Source organism: Akebia trifoliata, chromosome 7, assembly GCF_017979445.1.
Source record: "Akebia trifoliata isolate Shusen 1 chromosome 7, ASM1797944v1, whole genome shotgun sequence".
Taxonomy (NCBI): Eukaryota; Viridiplantae; Streptophyta; class Magnoliopsida; order Ranunculales; family Lardizabalaceae; genus Akebia; species Akebia trifoliata.
The window spans coordinates 27208992-27223246 of NC_141381.1; the positions used below are offsets into that span (position 1 = coordinate 27208992).

The window sequence follows — 14255 nt, forward strand, 5'->3', positions numbered from 1 at the left end:
CCGTTTGCGAGGGATCTATGTTTGAAGTTTTAAAAAAAATATATTTTTTTAAAATGTGTTGGCTGTTGGACGGGTTGGAGAAGATGAAGTGATAAAAAAAATTAAAATTTTATTTATATAAAATTTGGGACGAAATCGATATTTTGTCTATTGTTTTGATAGACGATAACTTGATTGTCCAGACTCCAAAACTGATAATTGAATACTCTATTTCACCTAATTTTTCATTTCGGATCTAATGGTATGGTCAATTTCTACAAATTATGTCTCTAACAAAAGTTTACATTTTTAGTCTGAGGTGACCCCTAAGATTGACGTCATTTTCATTTTTGACGGTAATTTAACTTTCTATGCTCCAAAAATGACAAATAAATAGTTCATGTTCAATAATTTTTGTTACAAATTCAATGATGTAATCAAATCTTAATAATTCTTACTCTAGCAAAAATTACTATTTTAGCCTGGTCCAACTCGATAATCGAGGATTTTACAACTTTTATGTTTGGATTGGCATTTGAGTGTGCTTACAGGCTAAAGTATATTTTCTGATCATTTTGAATCCAATGATAAGGTCAAATTCCATTAAAAATGATCATAAACGTCTTAACATTTTACCCCTAAGTCCCATTTTCAAGATTTTTTAAAAATTCCACTATTTATTTTTTCTCGAGATACGAATTAAAAACTCTAGGTTTTACATAGAATATCTAGGAGATGACTTGAATCCTCACAATCTTTGTTTCCCTTTTTTTTTTTTTTTTTTTTTTTTTTTTTTTTCTTTTTTTACCTCTTTTCTTGCTCTTCTTTTCTGTTTTTTTTACCTTAATCAGTCAAGTAAATTCTTAGACTAACTCATTTTGGTATCACTTGTGAACGAGATGAGATGCCATCACCAAGATCAGGTTCACCGATCTTGAAAAAAGATCTTGTCCTTTTGAGATACTTGAGTCATCCTGGAATCATGGAATTTATATATTTTTATTTATATATTGCATTTACCTATCAAAAAAGTGGTGATACTACATACTTGACTTCAAATCTGGCCTTCATAACTTGTTAAGAAAAAATCAGTATTTGAGGAAATATAAGAGTATCCTCAATTGGGGAAGCACTATAGAAGGAAGTTAAGGCCAATTTGGAAAAGGTATGACCTTGGATAGGGAGTAGAATGCAGAACATATTCGCAACATAATTCTTATTCAATATGTAAGGTCATTATATCCTCAGTCTATAAGGAATGATATTGATACACATTCTGATCCTTCTTAAAACACATGTACAAGATTTGTATAAGTAAATTCAGTATATGTTTGTCTATAAGAAATGGTTTTTGTCCTCACTGTGACCCCTCTTAAAACATGTTTGTATGATTTCAGCATATTCTTGGTCTATAAGGAATGGTTTTGGTCCACATTGTGGTTTCTTTTAAACCATATATATGAAGTATGTGTAAATAAATCTATTGTATTTCTAATAAGGAGTGGTTTTTATTCACTTTGAGATCCTTCCTAAAGCACATATACAAAGTTTGATGCAATTGTTCTCTATTTTATTTAATGTACATTGTTTGCTTTTCATTTTCTGATTTATGATATTTTTCTTATACTTGTTCAGCAACAATTGCAATCTTTGCTTGAATCTTCGAGAACATTAATGTTCTACAACAACTTCACTGTGGGGTAAGAAAGTTTTTAACCTTTTGTTTAGTAACTTCATGGGTAATTGTCAATGTTATTATTGTTATTTGCATTTACTCACATGTTGGATCTAAGGTTTATCTATTTTAGTCATGGATGCTATACGGATAAGCTATTCTAGATGAAGTTGAAGTTGGATGGCTTGAGGTTCTTTGCATCCATACGAAGAACAAGAAGCTCTATCCCCCTCTTTAATCTTTTTTTCTTCGTTTGTTTTGTGCAACTATTATAACTAATTTACTGTTATGGGTTTTGCATGATGTACAAGTTGATTTAGAAAGGATTGCAAAGGATACTCATGGATATGTAGGTGCTGATGTCGTGGCTTTGTGCACCGAAGCTGCACTTCAGTGCTTCAGAGAGAAGATGGATATGATTGACCAGGAAAACGAGACCATAGATGCTGAAATACTTAACTCCATGGCCGTGATAGATGAACATTTCAAAACTGCTCTTGGGACAAGAAAACCTTCTGTTTTGCGTGAAACTGAGAGTTTTCAGAGATATCTACCATTTTCACAGATCTCCAAATACATGACCTCCTTTGATATGAGATGCACATCTTTTTTTAGTATTAGTCTGACACCTTGAATTTTGATGCTTAAAGGTTGTTGAAGTGCCCATTGTCAGCTGGAGCGACATTGGGGGCATGAAACTGTCAAGATAAAGTTTCAAGAGGAAATGCCAGTGTGGGAATGGGTTTTAGATAATTTCTTTTGGTACTTTTATAGTATGTAATTTAATTTTGGTTTAATAACTCCTGTTATACAGACTGTCCAATATCCGGTGGAACATCCCGAAAAGTTTGAGGATTTATGTTACAGGTTTTCCTGATTCTCATTATTGTTACCATTTGTGTTACAATTGTGGGTACATATTTCTTGCTAAATGCTGAGAACTATCATTGGCAATGGGCATCATTTTTCTTTGCTGCATCGACGACTGTCTAGGTATACCTCAACTCCATATATTATTATCATGTGAAGACAAAGATGTCAGGCTTCTTCCAGACTAGCTTCTATTTTGGATACACACTCATGTTTTGTCTTGGGTTAGGAATCCTTTGTGGTGAGCTTTTATGTAGCATGCAAAATTTCTGCTTGAACATAAATGATTTAATCTGATCCTGTATCATTTTCCAGTCATTACTTAGAGGTAGATTCTTACGAAATGAAAGGCCTACTGAGGATGAGAGATTGCCTTCAATGGCAGCAAGTGAATTAGGTCAATTAAGGCAACGGATACTATATCCGGTTTAAGGTATGTGCCAATCTGTTATGTTTTTCTTTATTTGGTTGAAGCTGTTACTTCGTTAAGTTTTCTCGATTAGCACTTGTATGTTTCCGTTTAGCAGCCTTTATTGTCTGGGCACTAAGGTATCTCTGACTAGGAAACGAATGTTTGGACTTGCATGATTTAGAGATGACTAGGGAAAATCTTAATCTTCATTTATTCAATTTATTTATTCCATTAGAGTAGCTAAATCCAATTTTAACTAGTCCTCTGCATGCATGATGCATCTCTTTTAGTAAAAAAACAGTGGTTTAAGCATTAAGATGACTAAAGGATGAGTAGACTTCTAGTGGGTATCCATCTTTTATTCTTTAGGATGGGATGTCCAATGCTGGTGATTGTCAATGGAAATAGGACTCGTGCAAATTGGGATGTCTATAATTATTGTTCAAAAAATAATATTTTTGAATAAACATGATTAATTTTGCATCCATACGAAGAACATGAAGCTCTCTGATGATGTAAAAAAAAAAAACATTTGTTCCCCCCCTCCCTCCTCCCCTCTTTAATATTTCTTCCTTCGTTTGTTTTGTGCAACTGTTATAACTAATTTACTGGTATGGATTTTGCATGATGTACAGGTTGATTTAGAAAGGATTGCAAAGGATACTCATGGATATGTAGGTGTTGATCTCGCGGCTTTGTGCATCGAAGCTGCACTTCAGTGCTTCAAAGAGAAGATGGACGTGATTGACCTGGAAGACGAGACCATAAATGCTGAGATACTTAACTCCATGGCTGTGACAGATGAGCACTTCAAGATTGCTCTTGGGACAAGCAAACCCTTTACTTTGCGTGAAACAGTGAGTTTTTAGAGATATCTACCATTTTCCCAGATCTCCAAATACATGACCTCCTTTGATATGAGATGCAAATCTTTTTTTAGAATTAGTCTGACACCTTGAATTTTGATGCTTGCAAGTTGTTGAAGTGCCCAATGTCAGCTGAAGCGACATTGGGGGGCTTGAAACTATCAAGAGAAACCTTTAGGAGGAAATGCCAGTGTGGGGATGGGTTTTAGATAATTTCTTTTTGTACTTTTATAGTATGTAATTTAATTTTGGTTTAATAACTCCTGTTATACAAACTGTCCAATATCCGAAGGAGCATCCCGAAAAGTTTGAGAAGTTTGAGGATTTATGTTGTTGGTTTTCCTGATTCTCATTATTGTTACCATTTGTGTTACAATTGTGGGTATATATTTCTTGCTGAATGTTGAGAACTATCATTGACAATGGACTTCATTCTTCATTGCTGCATCGACCACTGTCTAGGTATACCTCAACTCCGTATATTATTACCATGTGAAGACAAAGATGTCAGGCTTCTTCCAGACTAGCTTCTATTTTGGATACAAACTCATGTTTTGTCTTGGGTTAGGAATCCTCTATGGTGAGTTTTTATGTAGCATGCAAAACTTCTGTTTGAACATAAATGGTTTAATCTGATCCTGTATCATTTTCCAATCATTACTTAGAGGAAGATTCTTATGAAAGGAAAGGCCTACTGAGGATGAAAGATCGCTTTCAATGGCAGCAAGTGAATTAAGTCAGTTAAAGCAACGACATACTGTATCTGGTTTAAGGTATATGCCAATCTATTCCGTTTTTCTTTGTTTGGTAGAAGCTGTTACTTCGTTAAGTTTTCTCGATTAGCACTTGTATGTTTTCGTTTTAGCAGCCTTTATTGTCTGGACACTAAGGTATCTCTAACTAGGAAAAGAATGTTTGGACTTGCATGGTTTAGAGATGACTAGGGAAAACCTTAATCTTCATTTATTCATTGTATTTATTCCATTAGAGTAGCTAAATCCTATGCATGCATGATGCATCTCTTTTAGAAAAAAAAAAACAGTGGTTTAAGCGTTAAGACGGCTAAAAGATGAGTAGACTTCTAGTGGGTATCCATCTTTTTACTCTTTAGGATGGGAAGTCCAATGCTGGTGATTGTCGATGGAAATAATTTGATGCATTCATTAAAACAATTTTTGTAGACCTTCCTCAAATAGGACTAATGCAAATTAAGGTGTCTATAATTATTTTTCAAAAAATAATATTTTTTGAATAAACATGACAAATTTTAACATCTCCTCATCTTTGTAAATTTATTTCTCAACATTAATTATTATTAAAATAATAATGTAAAATTAATTTGAAAAAATACTTTTTTTTTTGCTAATGTAAACAGTTGAGTCCATTATGTATCAATTTTTTTTTTTATAAATGAACATTTGTAAACTTTTTTAAGAGAGTGTGCCATAAATATGTCTCACTATCATATTAAAATATTTCTATATGTACTTGAAGAGTTGTTACGAACATACCATCACCGTTTCAAGCTTATCTTAGATATCAATAGACTTTCTAGAAACTTCTCGTGCCTCACTGGCATATTGAAGCGTGCCTTATACATGCCTGAAAGGTTGTTGAGAACAGACTGTCACTATTCAAAACTTCTCTTGATATTTTTAGATTTTAGTGGGCCGCGTCAGATTCTTAGAGCGTTAGGTAAGAGCTCACGCATTACAAATAGACCTCGTATTCATCTCCAAAAGCATAGTTCTAATTTGGTACATTTTTCTCTTCTTTTACATATTTTTCATTTTTGTTGGGTAAGCTGGGATCGGCCTTGTGACCTTAACTTTATAGATTTTATACGAGTAATCTCAGTGATTAGCAGTGAAATCACTAAGCTTCATCTTCATGGTGAGATGACCAAATTAAGATTTAATATTTGGTTTTTACTCGAGCGTCTGTGCTCAGGTCACAAGCCAATCCCATCTAACCCCTCAAAAAATTGTGGTGTGAAGATTGATATAGCTCTACCATTTTTGAAGCCATATGCACGAATCGTTGGTTTAAATGCGCATCCCCAAATTTCTAAAAGGTTCACATCATGACTAAGCCATTTTTTTTCCCAATTAAACAAGCATCTATATACACATAGTTTCTATGCTACAAATTCAATTTAGCAGCCTATATATTTAGTAAATTATTTGTTTAGATTTGTAATAACTATTATGTATTGTGTTTGATCAGGGGTGGAGACTGGATGGCAATTAAGAGAGGAAAAGTTTTTTTATGGGGCAACTAAGAGTATGTGGAAAATTTTGTGAGGGGTAATAGGGGCAATTTTTTTTTTACCTGCCGCTAATATTTGTCACAATAACTCGTATATCCTTGTAGACATTGAAAAATCTTATGGGGCCAAATGCCTGCATTACCCCCACTATAGATCTTCCTTTGTATTTGATTATTTTAAGATTCTCAGTGATTTGATTGGAGACGTGACCAACTCAAATAACCTGGCTTAACTCCCTCATTTGGATTTAGAGTGATTTGATTTTAAGTCATTTTTCATATGTCTATATGGGTTGGCACTATGTGAAAACTAGAAAATTCGACATAAAAATTTGACGGTCTAGGACTGTTGAAATTCTTGATATTCCAAGATTTGACAGCTTAGAGCTGTCAAATTTCTCTTATCTTTCATTAATTTGACAATTTCGGCTCGTCGAAAAAAAAAAAATTTTGACAATGAAAAATTCGACACCAATTTGACCCCTTATCCTGAATGCCAAGTGGCATATTTGTCAATGAACTATTAAATTATAAGTCAAAATTCAGTATAGTTAGCTGTACAAATCAGTCTGTTAATCAGTTATGTTAGTTGGCTAGTTTGTTAGTCTGTTATGATAATTAGCTATCAATGTATATGTATAAATAAAGGTCTGATTAATGTAAAAAGAAATAATAAGGAATATAATGCAAGTTCTTCTTTTTCTCTCCAATATCTCTCTACTTTACTACAACTTTTTTTATTTTGAAATGGTATCAGAGCAATAAACTTTGATTTTGTTCTGTTTTTTTTTTTCCTCTCTAATATGAGTTCTTTTGCACCTACAAACACTTCCGCATCCACATCTTCAAACACTTATTTATCCAACAATTCTCTGCTTGAGGATTTTTCCAATCCTTATTTTTTTCATCATGGAGAAAGCCCTGGTTCGATCTTGGTCTCTCAACCTTTGAACGGTGAGAACTATTATACGTGGAGCACATCAATGTTGACGACTCTTAATGCCAAGAGCAAGACGGGGTTTGTGGATGGAACGTTCTCTCGACCTCAAAATCAATCTGATCTACAACTGAAGGCATTCTGTGATGTAGATTGGACAGCATGCAGAGATACTAGAAAATCTATTACTGATTTCTGTGTATTTCTTGGACAACCACTCATTTCATGGAAATCTAATAAGCAAAATACAGTGTCTAGGTCTACAGCAAAGGCTGAATACCGTGGTATGGCAACAACAACATGTGAAATGACTTGGCTGCAACACTTGTTGAAAGACTTATTTGCATCACAGTCCAAACCAACTGTGTTTTTTTGTGATAATCAGGTTGCCTTGCACATAGCAGCCAACCTAGTTTTTCATGAACGTACAAAACATATAGATTTAGATTGTCATATTGTTCGAGAAAAATTATTGGCAGGAACTATGAAAACATTAAATGTTTTCTCAATTGGGCAACTAGCCGAAATTTTGACTAAGCCTCTTGGCTACAATCTCTTCTCTAATATTCTTTCTAAGATAGGTGTTATTAACATTTACACTCCATCTTGAGGGGGAGTATTAAATTATAAGTCTAAATTTAGTATAGTTAGCTGTACAAATCAGTCTGTTAGTCAGTTATGTTAGTGGGCTGTACAAATCTGTTAGTCAATTATGTTAGTTAATTGTACAAATCAATTTGTTAGTCAGTTGGCCGTACAAATCTGTTAGTCAGTTATGTTAGTTAGCTGTACAAATCAGTCTGTTAATCAGTTATCTTAATTGGCTAGTTTGTTAGTCTGTTATGATAATTAACTATCAATGTATGTATATAAATAAAGGTCTGATTTATGTAAAAAGAAATAATAAGAAATATAATGCAAGTTCTTCTTTTTCTCTCCAATATCTCTCTACTTTACTGCAACTCTTTTATTCTGAAATGAACCCTAATGGGCGAAGTTAGAGTTAGCCTTGATTGATGGCACTTCGCACTAACAATCGTCCTTCGGAGTAATTTATGTCTAAGTAAAGAAAAATTTTCAATATGAGTTTATGAGAAACAATGGATTTTTGGATGGTTTTTATTGTACATAAAATGGGGTTTTGGTAAAAGTGAATTTTCTCTTTTATAGAGAATGAGAAAGCAATGGGTCTCTCTTTACGTAGGCTCTTCTTATCTTATAAATCCTAAATATTTGAGGTTGTTGAAAATTATCATCACATTTTTGTTACGAGTCTGTGATAACGAGAGTGGGATCAAGATTATTTATTTGGATTTGTACAAGAGATAAGTTTAGAGCGTTTGGTGGGTTTAATTGGAGTGTAAGAGGTAAGTTATTGACCTTCATTCTTGTAATTTTTTTCTTGATTAATAAAATTTTATTTTTTAATTTTTTTGTGAATGTAGTTTCATTGTGAGTGAACACATATATCTTGTGTTGTGATTGGGTGTCCTTTCTCTAATCTCTTATTATTTCTTGCAATTATTTTACTTATATTCTTGAGATTTTGATTGTTAAAATTAATTTAATTGTTGTTTGAAAATATTGGTTTCGATAATGAAGTTTTTGTGTCTGACTTGGAAAATAACACAAAAGAAAAATGCTAAACAGACTTTGAAAATAACAATCCCTTTAACATTTTATGCACATAACCTTAATGCTATTCCTTGTGATACGAGTGGTATACTTGAGAAAACCAATGGTTCTCTGCACATACAATGTTGAAGGCAGTGAAGCAACTAGCATGACTCACCACAAAAGATAATTTATCAATGGACTCGTTCTATTTGCTCCCATCATTTACACTATTTGCATCTACTTCAACACAATTTTTGAATAGGGTTAATAGAGGTTAGTCCCACATCGGACACCCATTACCTTGTCTCTCTCCTTATAAGCTTGTGGGCCTCTTCTTTCGTTGTTAATTGATTTTGAGTTGGACCCCAAAACTGATCATGGTATCAAAGCAGACATTATTTCCCTTTAAGCCACCCAGTTCATATCTCCATGTGCTTTGATCTAGCCAGGCCCACATGTGAGGGGTGTGTTGAGTTTGATCCCACACCGAACACTCATTGCCTTGTCTCTCTCCTTATAAGCTCTTGGATCTCCCAACTCATTGCCAATTGATTTTGAATTTTACCCTCAAACTTATGCGAGGTAAGTGGATGCACTAAACATAAATACTGGGTGCAAATAAAACAACACTTATCATTTGAGTCCGACTTTGAAGGATCCCTCTTTGCATCATGACATTTTTTTAGTTTAATTCAAGTCATTATTTTTTATAAATATTTGGGGTACCTCCTTGAAAACATGACATGTCATGAAGCAAGAAGCGTGTTCGTTCAAAATTTTGAAGCGGGCTGGCTTCTTGAAGGTTTTTTCCTTATCATTCTATGTCTATTCTCGATCTTCTCGACTTTTGAAACAAAGTTTCTGTTATATTTCTTCATGAGAAACTCGTTATAATCACCAGAAAGATAATTATTTTCATCCCCAAACTCTCAAAAGCATTTGATCACGTTTCAATATTAAACTACATGTAAAACAAATTTAAAATATTTGAAAATCATTCTTTTAAGCACACTCAGAGAATACTAAAGGTAATAGATAAAGATGATATAGGGTACTTGTTATATTACGAATATTTTGATTCTATAAAGGGAGAAAAATATATATTTATTCAAGACTGTCAAATTTAGAGAGCTGATATTGGCACCCCAACTTTTACTTATGACACCCCAATAAAAAATGAAGAAAATAAGTAAATGATTAAGAATAAGTAAAATTTGGGGTTTTTTTTTTTTTTTTCTTTTGTTGCAGATTTCTATATTTTTGGGTTGAGTCTGGCACTCCCACACTATATGAACAAGTGTGGGATTTTTCCTCGATTTCCATTTTCTCTTTCCTTCTCCCTCTTCCTCCTCCGCCAAAACCCAAGCAGCCCCAATTCTCCATTTCCAACAAAATGATTAAGAATAAGTAAAAGTCCAAAACCCAAGCAGCCCCAATTCTCCATTTCCGACAAAATGATTAAGAATAAGTACAAGTTGGGGTGCCATAGAAGCTCACATTTTTTTTTGTTGTTGCAGATTTCTATATTTTTGGGTTGAGTCTGCACTCCCACACTATATGAACGAGTGTGGGAACCATTGCATTTTTCCTCAAATCGGTTTCTATTTTCTCTTTCCTTCTCCCTCTTCCTCCGCCAAAACCCAAGCAACCCCAATTTTACATTTCCGATGAAATGACCAGCAATTGGACTTAACAGTTAAATTTGATTCTATAAAGGGAGAAAAATATATATTTATCAGATCAGATCTCTCCATAGAAGAAATTGCACCTTAATAAAGGTCACGAAAGAGATGATCAAGCACAAATGCTATTACAAACCAAAGGATCTGAAAATAAACAGAGAGATATACATGAGGTATGATCAGGTTCGATGAGTAACCATACCTAGCGTCAAGATCAGGGGCCTCTGATGCAGAGTTTTAGCTAGACAAAATATCATCCAAAGTAGAAAGAATTGCAAAGAATATTGGCGCACCATCAAGGATGAGAGCTAGCTTACCGGCAAGAGCAATGAGAAAATCCAAAAGAAGAGAGGAAAGCTTTTAATAGAGCTTTATTCTTGTTACAATTGGGGTCCTGCAGATAGGGCATAGCTCAAGGTCTTGTCCACAGTCACAGCACGTCTGCAACAAAACCAATTTATGAACTTTAAATCTTTCCCACAAACAGCTAAAAAAGGAAAGCAAGAAGTCATCGTAAAAATGAGTATATAAGGTCTAGAGTTTTCACCTGATGATCACAGCCAAAAGCCATATTCTTTGGGTCGGTAAGGCAAATGGGGCAGACCTGAATGGGTCCATAACGACGATTAAGAAAAAAAAACCTTTATTAGAGCATTATTCTTATCGAACATTTGAAGGCTACTAAGCCTAACAGAGGAGAAAAACTAAATAAAAGGCATATGTATGCATTAGTTTTCACTTTTCGACTAAACCCATGGTACTAAATTCCTTTACTTCTAGATAGTCAGTGCCCACATGTACTAGAATGGAAAATCACATTGACATTAAATGTTCAGAAAATATATTTACGGAAGCAAAATGAAAAAAAAAAAAAAAAATCACATAAAGAAACCAAAGCAATAAAGATAGAATACTTAACCAATTAAGATGTCATTCTAGAACCCACATTCAATTAAAACATAATTGACACCTACCAGAAATGCAAACCCGACACCCCCAAAAAGGAAAAAAAATTGGAATTAAGATGATCAACCAAAAAGGAAGTTTCCACGGGATGGTCATTGTACCTTGTTATCAAAATTTGAGCTTTCTGGTGGAGCAGTGCCCCTAGATGTTTCATGGCCTTGATAGGGAGGTGCACTCTGCTGGAAACTGCTCGAGCGGGAAGGCTTCTTTGAGCTGAATGAATTTACACCATACATAGGTGGTGGAAGAGGAAACCTTTCAAGAGCTTTCCCATTACTTGAACTGGTTGAACATAGGAGAGTAGATTGTTAAGGCATCAGATTTATGCACATTTCCATGCCAAAAAAGGACAATAGGGGCAAAGGCAACCATCAAAACCTAAAACAAGCAGGCTTTTTTATTTATTACCCCAATATATGAGGTTCCAAAGTCGCTTTATATTGAGAAGGGATTTCCATCAAGGCTGCGAGAGCAAACTCCGTCTCTTTTCAGGATACTGGCACATTCTTTGACATAATCTCTATAAAATTAACAAACTGGACAAGACAAAAGCTTCCCATTAAGGCCAAAAACTGAACGGCTGGCATCAAATACAAGTAACAACCACTACTGCTTACCTGGAAATTATCAAAGGCACGAGAAGGGATGTTATCGTCAAATTCCCTCATCACGTCCCAAGGTCCATCCCCAACTCCAACTAAAATAATTGATAGAGGGTACTCGCTGTAACAAAACAAGCTTGTAAGAACAGTGGGTTGGTAAACAAACTGTCACTGAAGGAGCCAAAATTTTACCTCGCTCTTACAATTGCATCAACAGTCTTTTGCTCTTGTGGACTTAGTTGGCCACGCTCAGTATCAACACTTCTCGTTACCTGTGGCAAGCCATGTGTTTTTGTGAAATTTAAGCCTTGAAATTGTCTGAAATTGCAAATAGGATAGCCTTGGACTGGATAAGCAATTCACCCATCCTTGCATGGGCAGATATGTTGTATTTATTTTTAAACATAAATTGACTTTGAATCAGTATTTATTAACTCAAACTACAGTTGTAATCATCCTTTGGGTATGATCATGATTATATCTTGACACAGAATAGTTGTATCTTATTTTTCCTTGGCCATTCCTCCTTTTTATTTCTCAACGGACCCATGCAAGATCAGCATCAGCAACAGCTTCCTCGTAGTTTCCTATTTTCTCATCTTCCGACATAGGAACCGATAATAATCACGTGATCCAAGAACAAACAATGTCACTCATCTCCTGAGCACATCCGTTAAGGCCAAGCCTTCATATTACAGCCTAGTAATGCTATTTCCACAATAGAGTATATTGTGTAACGTATGTGATAGAATCACTTCCATTCGAAGAACATGAAGCTCTGTTGAATGATGCCCCAAGAGCTACTGACATGGATCTGAGTGGGTTGCTAATGTTTAAGAGCTGTTGACATGGAGCAGAGTGGGCTGTTGATATTTAGTTGTTAAAGTTTAATAAAACACATGCTGAATTGAAGTTGTCAAAGTCTGTTAGGCTTGACCTACTGTTCTGCTATTTTTTTGGAAATTTATGTTATGTAACTGTAGCAGATTTAGCTGCATTCTTTATGCTTTTTCTATTTTGATAAGCTGTTTAAATAAGTGCTTTGATGATAAATAAAATAATAGCTGAAGAAGTCTCAACATTTAGTTTGTTTTTACCAGCTTTTATACTTTATTTCTATCAAAAACCAACAAATTGGTATCAGAGCCATCATAAGTTCTTGAGAGACCTGTGAGGTTGAGTGAGTCTAACCACTTACCTTAAACACTTACTTTAAACACTCACCATCTCTCCTATCCAAATCACACAAGCCTACAACCAACGCAGGATGAGTTCTGGAGCTTTATCAAATGCAATAGCGCCTCTATGTTTGATGGAACGAATTATCAAATGTGGGCTGTCCGAATGGAAGCCTATCTTGATGCTAATGATCAGTGGGAAGCTGTTGAAATTACGTACGAAGTTCCTCCCTTGCCTGACAATCCAACTATGGCTCAAATAAAAAATCACAAGGAGATGAGGCAAAGGAAATCGAAGGCAAAAGGCAGCTTATTTGCAACTGTTTCATTTTCAATTTTCACCAAAATCATGACATTGAAGACAACAAATGAAATTTGGGACTTCCTGAAGAAGGAGTACGAAGGAAATGAACGAGTCAAAGGCATGCAAGTTCTGAATCTGATTAGAGAATTTGAGATGCAAAGAATTAAGGAATCAGAAACAATCAAGGATTACTCTGACAGACTCCTTGACATTGTAAACAAAGTAAGGCTTCTTGGTACTGATTTTTCTGATTCTAGAATAGTTCAAAAAATCCTTGTAACAATTCCTAAAAAATTTGAGGCTACAATATCATCAATAGAAAACTCAAAAGATGTGTCAAGTATTACCTTGGCAGAATTGTTGAATGCACTACAGGCTCAGGAACAAAGGAGACTTATGAGGCAAGAAGTATCTATGGAGGGTGCATTTCAAGCTATATCACAGAACAATATGTATAAAAAAGGGAAGCAAAGCAGCAACAACAACAGCAGCAATAACACTACATTTCCACCATGTCCTTACTGCAAAAAATCCAATCATCCACAAAAAAGGTGTTGGTGGAGGCCGGATATAAAATGTCACAAGTGTGGTCAGTTAGGGCATGTGGAAAGGATATACAAATCTCAACAGTAGCAAGGAGAAGCCAAAACTGTTGTTGAACAACCTCAAGAAGAGCAACTGTTTGTGGCATCGTGCTTTGCTACCAGCAGCCCCACAGAAAGTTGGCTCATGGATAGTGGTTTTACAAGCTACATGACTCATGATCAAGAGCTTTTCAAAGAGCTTGACAAAACTGCCATTTCTAAAGTTAGAATTGGAAATAGAGCATACCTTGCAATAAAAGGCAAAGGAATAGTGGCAATCGAAGGCCACACAGGTTTGAAATTAATTTCTAATGT

At 34.8% G+C, this 14255-nt stretch overlaps 3 protein-coding genes across 3 annotated transcripts; 2 read left to right on the plus strand and 1 right to left on the minus strand.

Moving 5' to 3' along the window:
* The first annotated feature begins 3419 nt into the window (after nucleotides 1-3419).
* Nucleotides 3420-4377, plus strand: LOC147398689 (cell division cycle protein 48 homolog). The gene is made up of 2 exons (XM_086448993.1): nucleotides 3420-3451; nucleotides 3572-4377. The coding sequence occupies exons 1-2, from the start codon at nucleotides 3434-3436 to the stop codon at nucleotides 3803-3805; spliced, it is 252 nt and encodes an 83-aa protein (XP_086305119.1). The 5' UTR covers nucleotides 3420-3433; the 3' UTR covers nucleotides 3806-4377.
* Nucleotides 4378-10026: 5649 nt separating this feature from the next.
* Nucleotides 10027-12149, minus strand: LOC147398690 (E3 ubiquitin-protein ligase RGLG2-like). Its single transcript, XM_086447951.1, has 6 exons — nucleotides 12067-12149; nucleotides 11890-11995; nucleotides 11681-11808; nucleotides 11374-11554; nucleotides 10854-10910; nucleotides 10027-10747 (listed from the first exon to the last, which is right to left on the minus strand). Exons 3-6 carry the CDS (start codon nucleotides 11728-11730, stop codon nucleotides 10667-10669), a joined length of 369 nt encoding a protein of 122 aa, XP_086304077.1. The 5' UTR covers nucleotides 11731-11808; nucleotides 11890-11995; nucleotides 12067-12149; the 3' UTR covers nucleotides 10027-10666.
* A 1030-nt stretch (nucleotides 12150-13179) lies between these two features.
* On the plus strand, nucleotides 13180-13989 carry LOC147398691 (uncharacterized). Its single transcript, XM_086446753.1, has one exon. It carries the CDS (start codon nucleotides 13180-13182, stop codon nucleotides 13987-13989), a length of 810 nt encoding a protein of 269 aa, XP_086302879.1.
* The last annotated feature ends 266 nt before the right edge of the window (nucleotides 13990-14255 follow it).

Excerpts from the sequence above, each read along its gene's own strand:
- LOC147398690 (XM_086447951.1), bottom strand. The coding sequence starts at position 11,730 with ATGGAAATCCCTTCTCAATATAAAGCGACTTTGGAACCTCATATATTG. Across the intron at positions 10,911-11,373 it reads GCTCAAATTTTGATAACAAG|GTCTGCCCCATTTGCCTTAC; the intron begins GTACAATGACCA and ends GGACCCATTCAG. Across the intron at positions 10,748-10,853 it reads CTTTTGGCTGTGATCATCAG|ACGTGCTGTGACTGTGGACA; the intron begins GTGAAAACTCTA and ends GTTTTGTTGCAG.
- LOC147398691 (XM_086446753.1), top strand. The coding sequence starts at position 13,180 with ATGTTTGATGGAACGAATTATCAAATGTGGGCTGTCCGAATGGAAGCC.